Source organism: Symphalangus syndactylus, chromosome 20 (genome assembly GCF_028878055.3).
Source record: "Symphalangus syndactylus isolate Jambi chromosome 20, NHGRI_mSymSyn1-v2.1_pri, whole genome shotgun sequence".
In the NCBI taxonomy this organism is placed as follows: domain Eukaryota; kingdom Metazoa; phylum Chordata; class Mammalia; order Primates; family Hylobatidae; genus Symphalangus; species Symphalangus syndactylus.
Genome location: NC_072442.2, coordinates 12,103,006 through 12,126,179, shown reverse-complemented (window position 1 = coordinate 12,126,179; position 23,174 = coordinate 12,103,006). Strand labels below are relative to the sequence as shown.

The following is a 23,174-nucleotide window of genomic DNA, read 5'->3' as shown; positions in this document are numbered from 1 at the left end:
TCAGGCTAAAGTTACATAACATAATCACATATCTATTTTCTTCTTTTCTTTTTTTTTTTGAGATGGGGAGTCTCGCTCTGTCACCCAGGCTGGAGTGCAGTGGCGCGATCTCTGCTCACTGCAAGCTCCGCCTCCCGGGTTCACGCCATTCTCCTGCCTCTGAGTAGCTGGGACTACAGGCGCCCGCCACCACGCCTGGCTAATTTTTTGTATTTTTAGTAGAGACGGGGTTTCACCGTGGTCTCGATCTCCTGACCTTGTGATCCGCCCGCCTCGGCCTCCCAAAGTGCTGGGATTACAAGCGTGAGCCACCGCGTCCAGCCCACATATCTATTTTCAGAATGTAAAAACTAGGTCACAAATAACAAATATGTAATATTCCTAAATATTGCTGCTTTGTCAACTAAATGTTTTCCTCTTGGCCTTGTGGTATTATCAAAGGGTGATGGGAACTTCAGCCTTCTTGTGGAATTGGTTTAAGTGAATAGATGTGAGAAATAGTTTAGTGACTTTAAACAGATTTCAAATTTTCTTTGGTATTTTGCATTTCTAACACTAGTTTCATTTTCACATGCTATATTTAAAGTATTTAACTTTTTAATGTTTAAATAAAGTCATAAATTATTCAGATTTGTTTTATGTTCTCTTAGAAACTGATTGGATTAGAGATATAAATAACCAGTTATGTTTATAAGTGAACAAATGTATGAATATTTATTTCAATTTACTCGATTTTCTACCTTAATTCAGTGAAGTAAAAATATATATGACTATTGTAGATTTTTGAAGCCTCTTCACTGAATATAGTATGTATTATGTAAAAAAAATTGCATAAAATAGTTTGCACTGTCCAGGAGCGGTGGCTCATGCCTGTAATCCCAGCACTTTGGAAGGCCGAGACTGGTGGATCACCTGAGGTCAGGAGGTTGAGACCAGCCTGGCCAAGATAGTGAAACCCTGTCTCTACAAAAATACAAAAAATTAGCTGGGTGTGGTGGCAGGTGTCTGTAACCCCAGCTACTTGGGAGGCTGAGGCAGGAGAATCACTTGAACCTGGGAGGCGGAGGTTGCAGTGAGCTGAGATCATGCCATTGCACTCCAGCCTGGGCGACAAGAGCGAAACTCTGTGTCAACAACAACAAAAAGTTTGCACTGCTTTCTGAAAAGCATTCAGTATTTTGCTATTGAAACTGGAAAATCATCTATTGGAAACTATTTTAGTACACCTTACATTAAAAAAAATTCAAACTCAGTTTCTTCCCATTAATTATCTAGGCCTTAGGCAAACATTCCTTCACTTTTATACTTCCTTGAATGCTCTAATCAAAGAGCAAACCCATTCCTAGACTCCCCTGCTCCCATTCCCATAAAACAAATTAGCAGGTTTAGAAACAAAAGAAAAAAACCAATGTAATCAATTAAATGTTAAAGAGTTCCAGGACTTAATACCTGAACTGAACAATTTTGACCAACGACCTAAATAAATTTGGGGCACATGCTTTTCCATCCCAAAGCCATCTGGATAAAGGAAGGCTCAAGACCTTTACATTATCCCCATCAGGACACAGCATCCTATCATTGAATAATAGAAGACAAACACTGACCTAGTTTAGAAGTGCAGATGAAAAGAAAATGAAAACAGGATACATGACAACGGCAAGGAAACCATGGTAACTGGAAGAGATGACTGCTTTGCTTACTTTATTTTGGTCAGAATAATCAGCAAGCTGAGCCTTTAGCTCTGTAATCTTGGCCTCTAACAGACGGATCACTTCTTCATAGTCCATTTCCATTCCATGTGCCTGTCTCTGAGCAGCTTCAGCAAGATGAATCCGACTACGCAGGGCTCTTGTTTCTTCAACTACAGCTTTGGCTTCCTAAAGATTTCAAAATTAATGTCATTTAAAAAATACATAAGAAATAGTTCCGAAGTTTATACAAAATATTTTCCTTGCTCTGGAAGTTATAATTCCAAAAAGTCAATGTACATATATTATTTATTTCTCAATTTGAAAATTAATAGTTATGTTATTTTATTATGTGAGGTAGTTGCCTGATATTACTTTTTCCTTTGTTGATTTCAGTATGGAATCTCTTGACTTCATATACCTAGCATAACATTTTGAAAATAAAGGAAATAGAAGATAGTTGAAAATGGAAAACAGAAGAATGAGAATGGGCTCAAAAGATAAAAAGAGTAGGCTACAACAAAACTCAAGTAGGTAGTAGGACTCATGTTCTAAAAAGGCTCTTGTAGGGTCATCAGATGCTGCTGAGAGATTTGTAGCAGTGTTATGGGGCTTCTCCATGGACCAAGCTCCAGGGGCTAAAGTTATCTCACAGACGTCAATCTATCTACTATTTCTCCCTTTTGGTTTAAGCCAAAAGGTAGCATTTAGTAGCAAAGTACATAATCGTGTTGTTGAATGCAATGCTCACAAGACATTTATTAAACACATGTTATGTCTCTTCACCTGTCTTTTCTCACTTAATCTTTAAAACAATATTGAGAGAAAGACATTACTAAAAAACATTTCATACATAAGCAAACAGACTCAGAGAAGTTATATGACCTGTTCAAGAACACACAGCAGTGCCAGAATCTGAAACTAGGTCTGCCTGACTGCAACATTAATGCTGTCTTTCTACTGTTTTACTCTGCCTCTAAATGAAAAAACAAAAAACCCTCATACAGGTATACCTTCCACCTTAGGAAGAGGATAGGGTAGCCAAAACCACTTGCTCTCTCAAAATGTACTTGGAGGGAAAAAAAATGTACCTTGGTACTGGGTCAAAGACAGTACCCCAGGACACCAATATAATTTAATATGGCACTTCTTATACTGTAAACCATTCCTTTTTTTTTACTTGATGCAGAAATCTCTTTTCTCTGCAATAGAACTTTCTGCTCCAATTGCCATGGCTAATATTAAACTATGGCTATTTTAATTTTTTCAGAGCTGTTAAGGTACATTTGCTTTTGTTTGAGCCTAAATACATTTGAAGTGCTGGGAGGGTTAGGAATGCTGGCATATTCTTAAGGGTCAGTTTTTCATTCATACATTCAATAATGATTTATTAAGTATTTATTATGTGTCAGGTTCTGTTTCAGGTACTGGGGGTAGACACTAAACAATATAGACAAAAAGCCTTCCCTCTTGCTCCTTGGAATTTACATTCTAAGTTTGGGGAGATAGGCAGTAAATCAGGGATGAGAGGTAAATGTCTCATTGAAAAGATAATTGACCAGAGACCTGCAGGAGGAATGGAGTCAGGATTTTTTTTTCTAGGAAGAAGGAACAGTTTGCATGAAGGCCCTGAGATGGAGTTGTGATTTGTGTCTTTCAGAGAACAGCAAGGAAGCCAGTGTAGTAGAGGTAGGAGTGGTAGGGTCCAGGAAGACGGGAGTAGTAAGACATGAGGGCAGAATGGTAACAAGAGTGAATATAGGGATGGAGGTGGAGTAAGTGGCAGAGGCTAAGAGAATTTGTAGGCCGTTGCAAGGACTTTGGTTTTACTCAGGGTGAGATGGGAAATGATTGGAGGGTTTTGGGCAGAGAATCGATGTGATCTGACTTAAATTTTAAAAGTGTTAATTTTGCTGCTGTGTTGAGAATAGACTGTAAGTGGTGGGTAAGGGTGGAAGCGGGGAGAAGAAAAAGGAGACAGGCAAAAGTAACTGTAGCTTCAATAAGGGTGATAGTGATGGAGCTGGTGTGAAGCAGTTAGATTCTAAATATAGTTTGAAGGTAAAGCCAACAGAGTAGTTCATCAATAGCATTTATTTAGCAGCCACTGCATCTAGCAACCATGTTTATGACAAAAATACAAAGGGGTAAAAGATAACCTCTCCTTTTCTGTCTCAACTTAGAACATCAGGTATGACTTAGATAAATGGATGAAGAAAAGAGGATGTTACAAAAAGAGAACCATGTGAACAAAGGAAGAGAGACAAGAAATGTGGCACACTGAGAAACAATACTAGATCAATTATGATTGGAGTAGAGACTTGCTATAGGGGAGTAATGGATAAAAAAAGGTCGTGGAAAGGGAGGAAGTCAGGCTCTGGTAGAAATGGCAGGCATGATGGGAAAGGAGCTTGAGTCTGAAGAAGATTTGAAGGCTTCTGAGCAGAAAATGATATGAGAAAACAGTGCTTTAGAAAGCTAAATCTGGCAGCAGGGTGCCAGATGAAGAGATGTGGCCAACCGATTGCCTTCTATGCCCTTGACTCAAAGAACTTTATTTCCTTGTATCTGAAAGTAATTGTTTTATAATAAAAGAATACTTTTAGAAAGAAATATCTGGAAAAGATAGGTACATTAACCTAGCCTACCACACCAGTCAATTTCATTCCGATGATCAAGAGAGTCTCTAGTGACACAGATGGATCAACTTCACACCAGACTGCTGCTGTGCATACAGGAGATAATGGCTAACTATGTGCCAGCACTATTCTCAATGTTTTACATCCATCAACTCAGTTAATCCACACACTGCCATGGATATGTCTATTATTATCCTCCTATTATTATCTGCATTTTATAGACAGGACTTTGATACACAAGAAAGTTAAGTAACCAACTCAGAATCACAAACCTAATAAGTGACAGAGCTAAGATTTGGCAGTCTAGTTATAAAGTTTACGTTCTTGGCTACTATGCTGTACTACCTTGCCAACTACAGAAAATGTTTTAAAAAATCACTTTTAGATGACAATATTATCAGTGCCCAGTCCTGGATGAGCTTATGATGTGGTCATTACAATAGGTATATTTGATGCTGCTTCACTCTCCATTTTTCATTCAATCAAGCTACAAAAAAAAAAAGACTCTAAAGAGGAAGGGCAGAAAATTCTCCATAGCTGCAATGAAGAATAACTAATTTGATGATTTGTCTTCTTCACACTAACTTCATGCAGCTTTTATTCCTCTATAAAAACAGCACTTTTATTTTTGTTCAAAGAATGCTAGTTAATTAAATGAAGAATCTGGATGGAATTTATATAGCCATTATTGTGCACTGATGGTAATACAGTGTGAAATGTAGTTGGGTGGTAAAAGATGCAGAGGTTTTGATGCTGAATAAATTCATGCTATTTCTTTTGTAAATGTATAACTGTCAGGTTGGTGAATGTGACCCCTTAGCAAAGTTCTAGCCTAGTTACCACTGAATGGCTGTTTAAAAGATTAGTGCATTGAAATGATGACTTTTAGAGGAAGCAGTAAAGAGAAGATAACAGCAGTGTGCCGTATTTAGCAATACAAGATCACATAAATCCATTTTCTCTTTTCCTCCCAGGCTGTCTTCTAATAAATAACTGTACAGCCTCCTGTGTCAGTAACAACTGAGCCAGAATTTTCCCAGTGCCTCACCATGAGACTGAAATCCCATTAGGGAAAATGCTGTAGTCTATTTACTGATTTACTATGTACTAGATAGAGTTTAATTCAGTTTAGAAGGTTAGATAATAAAAGAAAAACGAAGATATAGTAGTAAGTCAGAAAATCCACATAAGCATTATGCTTTTTAATACTAAGCAGTGTGAGCAAACACACTAGAAGGGAATCCTGAATTATGAAGTAAAATCTCTGGCTTAATTTTTTTTTTTTGGCAACACTGAGGAAGTGTCTTGGACTCACACTGGCCCTTTATAAAATGAGGTTTTTCTGCCTCACGATTACACAATGAAACCTTAAAGATCAGACCAAAGTCTTCTCTGACAATGTAATCTGAACTAATGAAAATCTTTCTAGGCTACCAATACTTTGGACTTTTGTTGGGACAAAGCACGGTAACAGCTCACACACATGACAATAAATATGCTATGTGTTTTTCCACATACAGCACTTTTTCCCCACAAGGTAACATGATCTAGAATGAAAAAATATGGGCTTTGAATGGGACATAACTAGGTTAGAATCTCAGATCAGAATCTTACATTTTTAAAAATTTTCTGGCTCTGTAATTCTCTAAGACTCAGTTTGCTCATTTTTATAATGGGAAATCACACCTATTTTATTAGATCAAAACTACTCTCACAAGAGAATTAAAGAAACTATTATAGTTCTTGGCACAATTTTTTCCTTTTCCTCTTTCTTACCTTGAAAAAATATACATAATCACCTGTGTGATAAAGAGCTAGACAGAATAATTTATCAAGGGTTTTCCTGAGGCACTCAATTAGTAACACCAGCTCTTGAACTTTGGGGAGTTGTTTGGAAACACAATTTGCACATGTATTTTTTAATGTTAGCAACAATCATGTAAAGCCCTTTCCTCTAGTTATGAGTTGTAATGAATGGCTCCCTGTAGTAGAAGGAAAAAGCATTAATTGTAGTAGCACATCTGTAATTAGGCTAATACATTCACATCACTAACTTTAAAAGTTCTGCAATTTTTAAGTTCATCAGTAAATCTTTCAAAATGTCAACAGGTGACAGGAGAAAAATGAGACTGCAAAGAGATATATGTTTTTGTGCAATGTAACCTATGCTACCAAGCCCTAAAGAATACTTCTCTTATCAGCTTCCTACATCCACTCTTTGGAAAGCCCTTCTTGGTCTTGGTACTATTACAGCTTGTGAAAAAAATTAAGGGTTACTGCAGGAAAAGGGCTATTGAATTAAAATGTTTAAAAGCAAGTTATATCTAGTTTCCTTAACTTATGAGTCTGATTTGTTAAAATATATATAATATACCTTTCAACAGATAATCCCAAAATGCTTTGCAGATATTGACAAATGAAGGTATAACTCACCCCTCAGGCATGAATGTGTATGAGGGAGAATATGAATTCGTAGAACTTTTTAACAGACCTCTGACATATGCTTTCTTTTCTCTTTCCTCACTCCCCCTCCATGATTCATCTAGCCAACTCCTCCTCCTCCTTACCTAACCAGTAATTAAGCACTGTGAAGTCTTCATTTATAATGTAATTTGCAGCCATTGCTTAATTTCCATTCTAACCACTGTATTACAGATTTATGTCTTTATCCCCTCATGCTTGGGTACTATGAAAATCACATGTGTGATCACCCTGCCTACGGTGTTCTTTATTGTAATGTATTCTGCATACTTCTGAAAGATTGATTTCCTCAAAATATTGATGAAGCACCACCTTAGGTAACAAAGCTAACAACATGGTACATGATAAAATATATCCTCATTCTTCATTCTTCAAAGTTCTCCACTACCTATTCCAAATCAACCTACTTACTAGCTTTCGTCCACTTAACTCTCACATGATTCCCATATCCAAGTACATTAACTTACTACATTTACCAGGTGAAATTCTTCCACTTCCAAGACACGTTGGGTCACATTAATCCTCTAGGTATATACACTTTTCACCTTTTTCCATCATCTAGTTGTTACTTGTCCTTCAAAATCTATCTCAGATTTCACTTTATCTGTTTTTTCCATTCTACTTTTGTATAAATGATCTTTCTCTCCTTTTTTATCTTTTATACTTGTTGTCTGTAATTAATCACATATTTAGTACTCTTACTGCTATCTTGAACTGTCATTAAAATGCTTTATTACCCAACTTTCTAAAATCAAAGGATCTTGACTGCCCAAATTAGGACACAATCTGTCTGAGAGTAAAAACCCTATCTAATATGAGCAGGTGCTCTACTTAACACAAAATGAGATATAACTGAGTTGACAAGCCATGAAAATGACTATTTCATTTTTCATGTACAAAAACTGCCTTAAGGAAGTTTATTAGGCAAGAAGCTTTCATAGGAAATTTCTTCAAAAAAGGGTTCAGATATATGGGAATATTAGAACTACATTTCATTTAACAATTAAAATAACAATCATAAACTATGCTTTGAGAAACACCATATAATAATAGGCAAATTATTTCATTATATTACTTTTTTAGAGTCTCACTGTGTCACCCAGGCTGGAGTGGAGTGGCGTGATCTTGAGTCACTGCAACCTCCGCCTCCCAGGTTCAATGTGATCTAAAGACATCCGCCCACCTCGGCCTCCAAAAGTGATGGGATTACAGGTGTGAGCCACCATGCCTGGCTGCATTATATCCTTTTTATATAAATTTTAAAAAATCTTTTTACATTATTTATCAAGCAAATAACACTAAGTGGAATGAAGAAAATACCAATGCTAAAAATGACAATTATACTTGTTTGTCAATTTTATTTCTTGTTTTCATTAAATATATAAGATTTTTAAATTATGAACATTAATTTATATTTCCTTAAAAATTACAATTTTTGGCCAGGCACAGTGGCTTACATCTGTAATCCCAGCACTTTGAAAGGCCAAGGCAGGTGGATCACCTGAGGTCAGGAATTTGAGATCAGCATAGCTAATATGGTGAAACCTCATGTCTACCAAAAATACAAAAATCAGATGGGTATGGTGGCAGGACCCTGTAATCCCAGCTACTTGGGAGGCTGAGGCAGAAGAATCTCTTGAATTTGAGAGGTGGAGGTTGCAGTGAGTTGAGATCACACCATTGCACTCTAGCCTGGGTGACACAGCGAGACTCTGTCTCAAAACAAAACAAAACAAAACAAAACAAAACAAAACACCCCACAATTTTCCATCATGAGAAATACAGTGCATGTTCTCTAAGACTAAATAATCTTGAAGGTCTTTTTCAACCTTACCTAATCCTTGATTCCACAATTTAGGTAGCAACACTCATTTATAAAGTGTGTAATAATGATGGATATCTAGAACTTCAAGAAACAAAGATTTTTCTTTAGTTTGTATGATAAAGTAAAATCCATCCTCATTTTGCAAAGAAAGATTGGTTAAGCTTTTGGAAGAAAAACAGGTCAATCAGATTATAATTAGCTCTAATTAACCCTCCCAAGAGCTTTCAATTTTTTTTACCTGCAGCTGCCTCACTCTCCAAAAGGTGCAAATTGATTTCTGCTTCTAAGCATCAAAGAAAATCAAAGAAACAATTTTCAATCTCCTTTGTAAACAGAAGTCCCTAATCAAGGACAGATATAAAACTACATCTAATTGATAAATTTTATCATATGAAACTTGTTCACAATATAAATATTAGTTACAACCCTCTTTGAAAAATATATTTAACCCTGAACATGTATTTTCTGGTTTAATGAAGACAGACATAGAAAAAAAAAAAGCTACTTTCCTAATTCTGCAATTCTGGTTACACAAAAGGGAAAATTTATAGTATTGGAAACTTCCTTTCATAACTGCAGATTAAATTCTTTTCATTGAAAAATGGTACAATTCAAAAGCAACTTCTGGGGTATGAAACATTAGAATTCATCTGAAATTTGGGACTTAAGGGAGATCTGTCTTTAAAACAGAAATATATTCCTTCCACATTAACCTTTAGAGATTTAATTAAATTGGAATCAAAATTTCATCAAATTTTGTTTTGGAGGAATTTGACCAAGAATTCTAAATTCAAAGCTAGACATAACAAGAGCTAAATAAAAAGATTCATAAGTTGATGTTTATGAACAAATCAGTGAAAACTGGTAAGCAAATTTTGAAACAACAAGAAATAAAGAAAGAAACAAGAGGAAACATGGCCCAAGAATTTAAGGCTTTCATAAAGCAGCAATAGTTGGTACTGGCCAAAGAGGAGTTAGATAAAACAGTCATTTACCTAATAAATATTTATTGAAAAAGCAACTAGAAAGACCAGATAGCCCCATACAGCCCCCATATTATGTAAGAATTTAATCTATGATAATGATAATTTAATCTATGATAATCTATCATAGATTAATCTATGATTTAATCTATGATAATAATATCTTTGTGATATTTTGATGATAACACAAAATAAAGGTGGTTGTGACAACTATTTGGAAAAACAGTGTAAAGTGTAGACCCTCATCTCAAACCATATATCTAACAAGATAATTTCTTAGATGAATTAAAGAAAGATATTACAGGGATCTGGGTAAATATAGATCTGAAATATGACTAGGAATGAACTTAAAGTTATAAAAAATGAAAAATCATAAAGACAAAGGTTTGACAACACAAAAACATTTATGTTTAAAAACGTCAAAAAAAATTAGACTGTAATCCCAGCACTTTGGGAGGCGGAGGTGGGTGGATCGCAAGGTCAGGAGTTCGAGACCAGCCTGACCAACATGGTGAAACCCTGTCTCTACTAAAAGTACAAAAATTAGCCAGGCATGGTGGCGGGTGGCGTGCCTGCAATCCCAGATACTCAGGAGGCTGAGGCAGGAGAATCGCTTGAACCCAGGAGCTGGAGGTTGCAGTAGCCGAGGTCGCGCCACTGCACTCCAGTCTGGGCGACAGAGCAAGACCCCATCTCAAACAAACAAACAAACAAACAAACAAACAAACATTAGAAAGGCAATTTTTAGACAGAGGGAAATATGTGCCCCAGAATTGGTAGAAATAGGGTTAATAACTACAACGTAAAGAGATCTTATAATTACAGTAGTGAAAGGGGAAAAACAGTGATTAAGAATATGAGAGGAGGAAAGAGGAAAAAGTAGTGGTAGGAAGGGGACACAGACAAGATAAATGGCATGTGGCAGGGGTAGCAGAATACCACTAGCAACCACATCAGGAAATCAACTGCCTTCAATACCGAAGAACTGCGATGAAGTTCACAATTTAATTTCAAATCCATGGTTACAGACAATCTTTGATATCTAACATGGATGACGGTTAATCAAAGTAATATTTTCAAATAGTGATTTATTTATGTGGGATTAGGCATGACTAGAGAAGTCTTGTTTTTAACCCTAAAATAGCTTGTGAATAAATCATTTAACAAAATGTCATGAGTCCCATACTGAAGTAAGGGACAGAAAGTGTTTCTCACATAGTAAACTGTCAAGATAAGAGTTTTATAGTATTAACTGCCTTATCACTACTTCCTCCTTGGGTAAAATTTACTAGTTTGTCAGCCAAATTAATTCATATTGCTCTAATATTAAGAAATGCAAAATGTTCAGCTTCTAAGTAGATGTTTAAAATATACCCTTAAAGATGTTCCCTTAGCAACTGAATAATGGAATTTTAGTGATGTGCATTTGTTTTTAGTAAAGCAAAGAAAATTATGGGGAGTAATGCCTACTTTTCTATATAGATATGCCTCAATAACAACTCACCAGCCACAGGGCACCTATTATGAAATGCTTTCTAGAAAATGATGATTTTGCTCTATTTTTATTTTTGCTTACTAGATTGAGAGCTCCTTGTAGAACTGTATGTTTAGCATTCACAGTGACTCCACATAAAGCATGCATTTAGAAATGTTTCTTAAATTCTCTTACCACGTCTCCTTATAAGTTACTATACAGCTGTGTGAAACAATTGATGCCAAAGTATGACATGTGGTCCCTAAATAGCCAGAAAATAAGTGGCTCACAGTATGGAACCTAGAACTTTAACAGCATCAGTTCTAACTAGGCCAACCTACTATAGGTAATAATCCAATGAACTGGAAGGTTCCTATGAAGAATTGCAGATTCTTCCAACACTGAAAATTCTGTGATTCTAAATTGAGTTCTATATTATAAATAGGATAATAAAATTTCTCTTAGAATCATTAAGATGGTAAGATCTTTTCTACAATTAAAAAGAAAAACAACTATTTGGAAATGATAGTTTTGAAATAGACACCTTTGTTTGCCAATGCTTGCTTAGAAGGCTACATTCACCTCTAATGAATCACTAGGTATGGTTGGTGTCTGCGCAAACAGGAATGCCAGCTGGGCCGTCCAAAAGCTATGTGCTGGTGTTCCTTCTCCAAGCTCACTACCGTTTCTTGGTCAGAGTTTAATGGTGGAGAATTACAGGAGTCACTTTCTGAATCACAAAAAAGGAATTAATGTAAAAAAAATCCAACTAAGTTTGTTTAATAAGTTTCTTCAACCAGATGGCTGTCTATCACTATAAGAGGTTTATAACTTCTTTTCTCAAAGATATTTTAAAAAATCTTTTAAAAAAGCCTTTCCAACTTTCAGGTACCCCAATCAAAGCTCATCATGATTGGTCATTAGAGAAATGCAAATCAAAACCACAATGAGATACCATCTCATGCCAGTTAGAATGGTGATCATTAAAAAGTCAGGAAACAACAGATGCTGGAGAGGATGTGGAGAAATAGGAACGCTTTTACACTGTTGGTGGGAGTGTAAATTAGTTCAACCATTGTGGAAGACAGTGTGGAGATTTCTCAAGGATCTGGAACCAGAAATACCATTTGACCCAGCAATCTCATTACTGGTTATATACCTAAAGGATTATAAATCATTCTACTATAAAGACACATGCACACATATGTTTATTGCAGCACTATTCACAATAGCAAAGACTTGGAATCAACCCAAATGCCCATCAATGATAGACTGGGTAAAGAAAATGTGGCAAATATACACCAGGGAATACTATGCAGTCATAAAAAAGGATGAGTGCATGTCCTTTAAAGGGACATGGATGAAGCTGGAAACCATCATTCTCAGCAAACTAACACAGGAACAGAAAACCAAACACTGCATGTTCTTACTCATAAGTGGGAGTTGAACAATGAGAACACATGGACACAAAAAGGGGAACATCACACACTGGGGCCTGTCAGGGGGTCAGGGGTGAGAGAAGGGATGGCATTAGGAGAAATTCCTAATGTAGATGATGGATTGATGGATGCAGCAAACCACCATGGCACGTGTATACCTATGTAACAAACCTGCACGTTCTGCACATGTATCCCAGAACTTAAAGTATATATTTAAAAAAAAAAGCCTTTTAAGATAATTGTAGAGATGGAGTCATGATTGGTTGCCCAGGCTGATCTTGACCTCCTGGTCTCAAGCAATCCTCCCGCTTTGGCCTCCTAAAGTGTTGGGATTACAGGCATGTATGGGAGAGTGTACTCTTTATCCAACCTCCCCCAGCAGTTACATCTTGCATGACTGTAATAGACTATCACAACTAGGAAACAGACATGGATACAATCCACCAACTTTATTTAGATTTAACCAGTTTTAAATGCACTCATCAATAAGAAGGAACAACCTACAGATACACACAAGAATCTAGACGAATCCCAAGGGAATTATTGCTGAGTAAAAAGAACCAACCCCAAAAGATGACATACTGTATGATTCCATTTATACAATATTCTTGAAATGACAACATTATGGAGACATAGAACAGATTAGTGTTTGCTAGGTGTTAGGGGAGCAGGTAGGATGTGGCTGTGGCTATAAAAGAATAGCATGAGGGATCTGAGTAAAGAGGGTTTTTGGTAGAAAATAAAAGTTGGCATTCTGAGGCCACAGTGACTATCTGAAATGGAAACAGGAACATTTTACTATAGCATGCTTTTAGAACAGAAAAGACTGACAAATATATGTATTTTTCTTCTTTTTCCCTCTGAAGATGAGATAGCATCTTAAAACATCTACTAGTGCTATATTGAAAAACTAGTAAAAATTTAGATCACTAAAGAAAAATGAGTGAGAAATCGTATCAATTCTAAAAATTAGAGGCTTTACTGCTTTTTAAATAAATACACAAAGAAACACAATCTTTTAAAGTGTGAAAATGTGAAAAGTACTTTAGGAATCACTTATTATTGTTGTTCTTTTTAAAGATATATTTAATTTGTTCTTGGTTTCCTTTGTTGCTTCATCTGAAAACTAAGATAGCTCACATGTCAGCTGCACAAGCTGTTACTTGATTCATGTTCAACCTCAATTGTCCACAGAGAATCCTGTGTTGATTTGACCTTACAATTCTGCCTCAGGACTTCATGCTCTTCTCAAGAACTGAACTCAACCTTTACACAGGTGAGGCCAACTACAACTGGGCTTATCTGAACCCAGAGAATTTGCCAAATGCTTAATATCCCATATTTCTTTAGGGCAAAGACTGGTTCAGACAAGCTAAATATTTTGGCTTTGGACTGTTCACCAATTCATTGCTGCCTTAGGTCATAATACTATGCTGAAAGAAACTTTAAAAACAACTTAAGTGTGAGAATAGGCTTTAGAAGGCTGTTGATCAAAGGAAGTCGCTAAAAGAGTGGCCCATGCCTGTGAAAAGTTGTTAGAACTTGAAGAAAAAATAACAAAAATTTCATGGGAAATTGTGCTCATGATTTTAAACTTAAGCTCGGTTATTCTGTAAGACATAAAAACTCATAAAAAATACTTGAGTTTTAGAGAATAGTACAGCCAATTCTTTTCAAAACAGTGAGTAGGTATTCTGGTAGCTATCCCTGATTGAATAAAACAATGAAGGTGATCCTTCCAGTGAAAAATGAGCCCCTCACAGCTTGTTTTAATAATTAGGTTATCTATGTGTTTAAGGAATTTACATGGGATGATCATTAGTACTGCACTAACTTGGTGTCAAGATCTTCAAAAGGATATCAAAGGAAAGAAACTGCCAAATTTCACAACATTTAAGTTTCTAGTTTTTTAAAATTTTTAAGAGTTATACACACTGTATTTATAATTTTAAAGACTCATTTATTGTGAAAAAAGAAATCAATCTTTGGAAAAATGGAAAGGTATTTTCACTAAAGCACAGGAACTCTTTCATTAACAATAGGTCTGTATCATCAAAATCCTCTTAACAAAATAATATCATTCTATATACATAAGAAAAACTAAATAGTATCCATGGTCAACATATTTTAAAATTGGACACTTTCAGGGTTGATTTTGGGTAGTCTACTTTTTTTATGATGTTTATGAAATGAATGGTGTTTTCAGTATGTATGCATGTGGGTTTGTATAAACAAATGTATACATGTATTTTTAATTATTTTTGTTTAAACTGGAAACTATACACTAAGTACTACTCTGAATCCACACACCTTTACCCTCAGCCTCATTTATCTTATTTTGTTGATTGCATCATTACAGCCTCTCAGTCACTAAATTACAAAGCTTTGACTGTTGTTTCTCCTTATTACTGCACATTCTATCACTGTTAAATCTGGTGGACTTTATCCCCATGGTGTCTTCTGCATAGGCCTTTTTGGTACATTACTATTGTGATTACCCAGTTAAACCCTCCATTGCCTATTTCCTGGACAAGGGCTTCTCAAATTTTAAGCTGCAAACAAATCACCTGAAGACTTGTTAAGTGCAGATTCTGATTCTATAGATCTGGGATGAGACCTAAGACTGCATTTCTAAGTTCCTGATTGCTAATATTTCTCCTGTTGCTGACCACTCTGAGTAGAAAGGATGTAGAGTTCTAGATCAGCATTGTCCAATCACAGTAGCCACTAGTTATATGTGGCTACTGAGCACCTGAAATATAGCTAGTTGATTGAGGAACCAAATTTTTAATTTAATTATAATTCGTTTGTATTTAAGTTGAAAAACTCAAGAAATGTAAACTATTTTTTCACAAAACAAGACTTCATTGTTTTGGTAGAACTATAACTCACTGTAATCACGGCATCATTTAAGATATTACTATTGAACTGTAATGTCTGTGTCAGGCACATGAGTCAGTTGAGTAGTATACATAAACACGTAACTGATGTGGTCAGTGTCAAAAAATTAATTAATTATAAATCTTTTTTTACACACCAATATGTACACACAGTAGGCTTATCTGAGTATTTTATGCAGTCAGAATGAGTTACAATGATACCTAGGTAAATCATATTAGTAATTAAATTACTTATTTTTATTAGGCTATAATTATTTTATGTATTTAGTAAAAATTTGTCCATAAGTATGGACAAAATTAAATTTAAATTAAATGTAAAGTGAAGACATACTACTGATGCAGAATAAAATGGAGATAAATTAGCTAGTAATATTACCGGAACAATGCAATTGCAATTTGCAAAAAGTGTGTTTACTGTATAAGAAAATTTTGAATTATATATAAAGTGAGCAATATTAATAGCCATTTTTGCAAATTAATGGTGAATTTGATAAGAAGTTTCATATTAGCAGTAAAAAATAAATAAAATTAGTCATCAGAAGTAAATGTCCAACATTTGTAACTATAAAATGGCTAGAATGTTTGCACAAAAAAGAAAACCATTTTTAGATTGAGATAGTAATTTCAGTTATGATAAAAATACTGGGAAACATATTTTATAAAAAATGGAGGATATTCAATTAAGTAATAAAACAAATGCCCATCGACTATAAGAACTTTCTAAGAATATCAACAATCAATTGATTAAAATAGCTTTCAGTGGGCCATATCATGCAAGAGACACTACCAAATTCATACTTCAGGCATGTACTGCCTCAAAGGGCGTCCAAACTTATGATAAAATGTTGATTTGCAGCCTAAAAAAATCAAACTTGCAGTGTAGATATTTTTAACCCTTTTACATCTGTCAAAAAAGAGTTTCAGGTAGATAATAAAAAACAAGTTTTCATCATGATAAATGGTGCTCCAGCTATGTTGCATGAATAATTTAAATTTATTAACCCCATCAAAAAGTGGGTGAAGGATATGAACTGACACTTCTCAAAAGAAGGCATTTATGTGGCCAAGAAACATATGAAAAAAAGCTCATCATCACTGGTCATCAGAGAAACGCAAATCAAAACCACAATGAGATACCATCTCATGCCAGTTAGAATGGCGATCATTAAAAAGTCAGGAAACACAGATGCTGGAGAGGATGTGGAGAAATAGGAACAGTTTTACACTGTTGGTGGGAGTGTAAATTAGTTCAACCGTTGTGGAAGACAGTGTGGCGACTCCTCAAGGATCTAGAACCAGAAATACCATTTGACCCAGCAATCCTCTTACTGGGTATATACTCAAAGGATTATAAATCATTCTACTATAAAGACACATGCACAAGTATGTTTATTGTGGCACTGTTCACAATGGCAAAGACTTGGAACCAACCCAAATGCCCATCAGTGATAGACTGGATTAAGAAAATGTGGCATATATCCTGGAATTCTATGCAACCATAAAAAAGACAAGACTTCATGTCCTTTGCAGATACATGGATGAAGCTGGAAACCATCATTCTCAGCAAACTAACACAGGAACAGAAAACCAAATACTGCATGTTCTCACTCTTAAGTGACAGTGGAACAACGAGAACACATGTACACAGGGAGGGGAATGTCACACACTGGGGCCTGTTGGGCGGTGGAGCAAGGGGAGGGAGAGCATAAAGAAAATACCTAATGCATGCGAGGCTTAAAACCTAGATGTCGGGATGATAGGTGCGGCAAACCACCATGGGATATGTATAACTATGTAATAAACCTGCACGTTCTGCACCTGTATCCCAGAACTCAAAGTAAAATTAGAAACAACAACAACAACATTTGAATTTATTGACATTCTCAGAGAAGAAAGAGGCTGCTTTATTGTTTCATTCCACTGAATGATACATACTGAAAATATTTGTGCTCAGTTTTCTCAAGCTGATTTTATCAAAAGCATCATAGATACAGTTGCTAACACTGTTTAGTATATGCACGTAAATTCTGAGTCATCAGTAGTTTATAAAATTGCTAAAAGAAAAAAGGAAGACAATACATTTTCTGATGTTATGTTATTTGCCAATACTTCTTGGTTGAGTTATGAAAGAGATTTACAAAGATTTTCTGTACTTTTAACTCCAATTAAAAGTTTTCTTAAACAAAAGGAATGTGCATCTAATATTCAGTAACCAGACATAAGAAAATGGCAGTGTGATTTACATTTTCTCACTAATATCACAGTGCTTGTAAATGAGTTAAACTACAAACTACAAGGAAAAGGAAAGTTTATGAAGCTAGATAAGTATAAGAATTTATAGTGAAATTGAACTTTTTCATAATATAAATAAAAAATGATTTTACCTATTTTTCTACTATAAGCTAATATGTAGATCTTAATTATTGATAGTGTTACATAAATTGGCTATGAAAACTGAAAAAATTTTGAACTATGCTTTCTTCATACTGCTAAATTTAGAGTTGCTTTTGTTATTTGTAATACTTCTTGAATTTGATGCTAATATTTTTTGTAGAGTCAGGGGTTCTCCATGTTGCCCAGGCTGGAATGGAACTGCTGGGCTCAAGCGATCTGCCTGCCTTGGCAGATCTCCCAAAGTTTTGAGATTACCGGCATGAGCCACTGGGCTTGGCCAGTTTTATTGTTTGTTTTTGAGACAGGTTCTTCCTCTGTTGCCCAGGCTGGATGGAGTGCAGCGGCATGATCATGGCTCACTGCAGCCTCCATCTCCTGGGCTTGAATTTTATGCTAATAATACTGAGCTGACAAGAATTAGTGATGGTACTTAACAGATGTAGCTTTGAAAAGATCTTGCTTAAAAACAAATTCCTCTTAAAAAATAAAATAGTTTTGTTAGTGTGGATGTAAATATTAAGAGAAAAAGATTTTTGGTATTCAATTCAGTCGTTAGAAACTTTTAAAATAAGTTTGGAACAATTTGAGTATGTGAATTTACTTTTTCAACTGTAAATTTTATTAAATCTAAGCACAGATCCAGTATTTCCAATGAAAATTCAGTGTAAAAATTGAGATGTGCTCTAAATTTTAAAAACACTAGATTTCAAAGATACAGTATAAAAAAAGTAAAAATATCTCATAATGAATTTTAAAAATATGACTGCATGCTAAAGTAGTATTTTAGATAAATCCAACCAAATAAAATATATTAAAATTAATGTTACCTGTTTCTTTTTCCTTTTTAAAAAATGTGGCTATTAGAAAATACAGCCATATATCGTGGTTTTCATCATATTTCTAAGGGACATTGCTGTTCTAGACTATTACAACAGCCTTTTATCTGATCTTCGGTTACTTCCCAACTTGCTGTCAGTTTAACCTTAAAGTATATCCTCCATTTATCCCTTTATCCATTCACCAAATGTTTGAGTACCTAATAACAGCTATTGCTGTAAGATAAATCAGAGAACAAATCCAAGATAGCTGTCTTCATGAAGCTTACCCTCCAGTTGGGGGACATAGATAAAGAGCAAAACATAAGTAAATTATTTAAGATGTCAGATAGTAATAGTTATACTAAAAGAAACTCCACACACACAGTAAGGGTTAGAGGAAAGATGGTGCAAAGAGACCAGATGACCTGGAGAATGAGTAGAGGGGTGGAGGGGAGAAGTGTGGAAAGAGCTGAGGTACTTTAAAAGGAGTGTTAGGATGGGGAAAGGACAGCAGGTCATGTAGACCCTCTTAGGCTTTAACAGTTACCTGGAGGTTTCTACTTGCAGCATTTCTGCCTTACTTTGACTGAGACGGAAAGTCCTGGAGAGTTCTAAGTGCGGTTTTAAAACAGTATTTCTGTTTTGTTCAGATTAGACAGTATGGGAGTGAGGCAGGGTAAAAGTAGGGTGATCTGGTAGGAAGCTATAATAGTAACACGGGTGGGACTTGATGGCAGCTTAGACCACTGATGGAAGTGGTGAAAAGTGGCAAAATTCTGTGATTTCTAAAAAGTAGGCCCAACAAGTTGGTTATGGAGTATGAAAGAGAGTGGGGTGAGATTATACATGAAGACAGTTGTTCATTTTTCTCTCCTTGTCAAATATTTTAAATGGCAGTCCTCTAAGATCTTAGGCTGGTATTCAACTGCTTATATGTGTAGGCCCCAACACACCCACCCAAATGTCATTTCCTAACAGCTTCACCTTTCCGTGTTTCCCTTATGCTCCTGGGCCTTTGATAGTGATGTCGATAAAGGAATGCATGTCAAAACTAGTATTCAAAATTAGATTCCTGACAGGTTTAGGCTCTTAAATTCTCAAGTCCCATGACAAAATTATAAGGTAGATATTATTAACACTTTTTCAGACATGAAGACAGAAATATATTAACAAATAACTTAAAGTTAGCATAGAAAAGAAGGTTTATTTTGACCGCAAACACAAGCAAATTTTCCCTTTTATGCCATGGTTTTCATGCTGTTTTCTCAGCCTGAAATGCTCTGCCTTTCTGTGTCTGGATCAGCTCACGTGCCACCTTATCTATGAAAAGTCCCCTTATGCCCTCAGTTAAAATTACATTTTCCTCCTCTTTATTAAATAGTTAATACAAATCATTTCCACCTCTTAATATTTTTTCTTCTATTATTTATAATATTTGTTGAGTGGTATGTGCTATACACATTATCATCTATGTATATTATCTTAATACCGCTAATGTTATTGTGAAGGATCCTATCATCAAACCCATTTTACAGATGAGGAAGCTGAGACCCATAAAGGTGAAGTAGTCTGACAAAGGTCAAAAGCTAGCAAGGGGCAGGGTCAGGGTATAAACCAAAGGTATAACTCCAAACCCCATTATTTACTGTACTTATCCTTAGGCCAATTCTCTGTTTTTTTTGTTTTTGTTTTGTTTTTGAGATGGAATATCACTCTGTTACCCAGGCTGGAGTGCAGTGTGTAGTCTCAGCTCACTGCAGCCTCCACCTCCCAGGTTAAAGTGATTCTTGTGCCTCAGCCTTCCGAGTAGCTGGGATGACAGGCATGTGCTACCATTTTTTGTATTTTTAGTAGAGATGGGGTTTCACCATGTTGGCCAGGCTGGTTTTGAACTCCTGGCCTCAAGTGATCCACCCACCTTGGCCTTCCAAAGTGCTGGGATTATAGGCGTGAGCCACCATGCTTGGCCAATTCACTGTGAACCATATAAGATTCTCTCTTTTGTTTATATATTTTTTCATATATTCTGTTTTTGTCTTATAAAATTCTAATACAAATTAGCCTTAGATTACTTATGTATGCAGACATGACCTTTCTTAATAACAGAAACTAATCCTTTCACAGAAATAAATACAGGAGGGCCTCATGTGGAAAAAGTAGGTACTGCTAGAAAAAGAAAAAACTGCTATTTTTCTTTAGATTCACATCTTACATCAGCCTTTAATACAATTATTATTTTATCAATCATGGTTGATATTCTAACGTTTATATATTCCAAACCTTTAGGAGAAAAGAAAAATGTAAAGTTAGGAGAAAAATCCCCTAATTTATTCTACATATAAAAACTGACAAGAAAGATTTGTAAATGTCCATTTTCAGGATGCAAACACTAAAATGTAAAAAGATCTGGCCATACAAACTCATGGAGGTATAAAAGATACAGAATGAAAAGCACTAAAAAGTCATATCAATTAAAGTACAAAAATATTTAATAAAATGAGGGTCTGAAAACTGGCCCCAAAATAGAGGACTTTAAAAAAACTTGACTTTGGAAATAATTTCAAATATTCAGTTGAGCTGCAAGAATAGTATAAAGAATATCCTCATATCCTTTACCCAGATTTACCTAATTCCCCAGGTTCATCCTTTTGCCAACATGTTCATGAGTGAGAAACAATATATTCTTGTAAGCCACTGACAGTAAGTGGTTGTTGCTGAGATTTTGCATGTTCTCAGTCTCGTTCACATATGTATTCATATATGTAATATTTATACATAATGCAATTATATATGTGTATAAATAACACACATGTATATATAAATATACATGCACTTTTTTAACCATCTGAGGGTAAGTTATATACATCATGGTCCTTTATCCTTAAAAACTCCAATATTTCCTATGAATAAGGATATTTTCTTATATAACCACATATTTTCTAAGAATAAGGATATTCTTTTATATAACCACAGTACAGTTAACAAATTTAGGAATTTTAACATCAATTCAATGCTTTAATCTACCATCTGTATTCCAATTTTGTCAACTGACCCAATAATGTCCTTTATAGCGTTTTTCCCATTCTGGTACAGGATCCAGTCTGGAGTCAGATGCTGTATTTAGTTTTCATGTCTCTTTAGCATCTTTTAACCTGTAAACTTTTATTACCTTTTTTTTTTTTAAGAAAATAGCATTGACATTTCTAAAGAATACAACCCATACACACACACACACACACACACGTCATACACGTCTATTTTTTTTTTTTAAACAAAACTTTCTCTCATTTTGAGCTTGCCTGACATCTCTTCATGGTTAGATTCAGGTTATACATTCTCGCCCAGAAAACTACACAGGTGATGTTGTAGTCATTTTTTGGGTATCACATTTGGAGTCACACAATGCCCATATGTTCTTCATTGGTGATATCAACATTTAGCACCAGTCAAGGTGTTTTCTGATTTCTCCACTGTATAATTGCTATTTTACCCCCTTACAATTAATAAGCAGTTTGTAGAGAGATACTTTAAAACCATGTAAATATTCTGCTCTTCATCAAAATTTTCCCCTAAATTTAGCATTGAATGATTTGTGCCTGATCAAGTCTTTATTAAAATAGATGTAAAATACTGATTTCCAAATCTAGCAGCTTCTCTGCAATTACCAGTCAGCATTCAACATCCTATTATGGGCAAAAGTACTCCTTTCTCCCTATTAATTAATCAATTTACGAATGATACCGTGAATTACGATTTCTTCTATAGTCTGCAATACATTACTGTACTAAATTATTTTGGTACTCAAATTCTTCCATATTTGGCCAGTGGAAGCCCCTTCAAGCTAGTTCCCTGTGATATGCCCCTGTCATTTTGAGCACGTCCTTATTTTCTGGCATATTAAGATATTCCAGGCTTATATTTTACTTACCCTTCCTCGTTTCTGAAATTAGTCATTTCTCTGAGTAGCCTGGCTTTCTTCTAGTGGGCAGTGGTATCTGGACACTTAGATATAGTAATGTGCTCACTGTTATTAGGGTGTCTGTTTCTTAGCCCTTTAAGTTGACAGAGGTAGGGAAAATATACATATACAGATGGTCCCTGACCTATGATGGTTTGACTTAATGTTTTTTTGACTTTATAATAGGCTTACTGGCGTATTAAACACATTTTCTACTTGATATTTTCAACTTGGATTGGGCATATCAGGACATAGCCCCATTGTGTTGAGGAACATCTGTATATATACACATGCATATATATAATACATGTGTACATACATGTTCATATGCACATACAGATATAAGAAATGATGTATTCACAATGATACATCCAATTCAAGCCCATCTCACAGGGTTCTTTCCTTCTTTCTTTTTCCTTTTAAGAGACAAGGTGTCACTATGTTGCCCAGGCTGGAATACAGTGGCTAGTCACAGGCACCATAATTGCACACTGTGGCCTCAAGCCATCCTCCCACTTCAGCCTCCCAAGTGGCTGGAACTATAGATGCATACCATCACACCCAACTCAGGGTCC

The 23,174-nt window shown here is 35.4% G+C and overlaps 1 protein-coding gene across 6 annotated transcripts in view; it reads right to left on the bottom strand.

Annotated features, from left to right (window-relative positions):
* The window catches only part of STXBP4 (syntaxin binding protein 4), a 227,434-nt gene that overhangs the window by 121,030 nt on the left and 83,230 nt on the right, over positions 1–23,174 (bottom strand). For all 6 annotated transcript variants that reach the window (XM_055258752.2, XM_063629923.1, XM_063629921.1 and 3 more), the window contains one exon: positions 1,701–1,877. In XM_055258752.2, the coding sequence (XP_055114727.2) occupies positions 1,701–1,877 (177 nt within the window). The remainder of the gene's footprint in view (positions 1–1,700; positions 1,878–23,174) is intronic.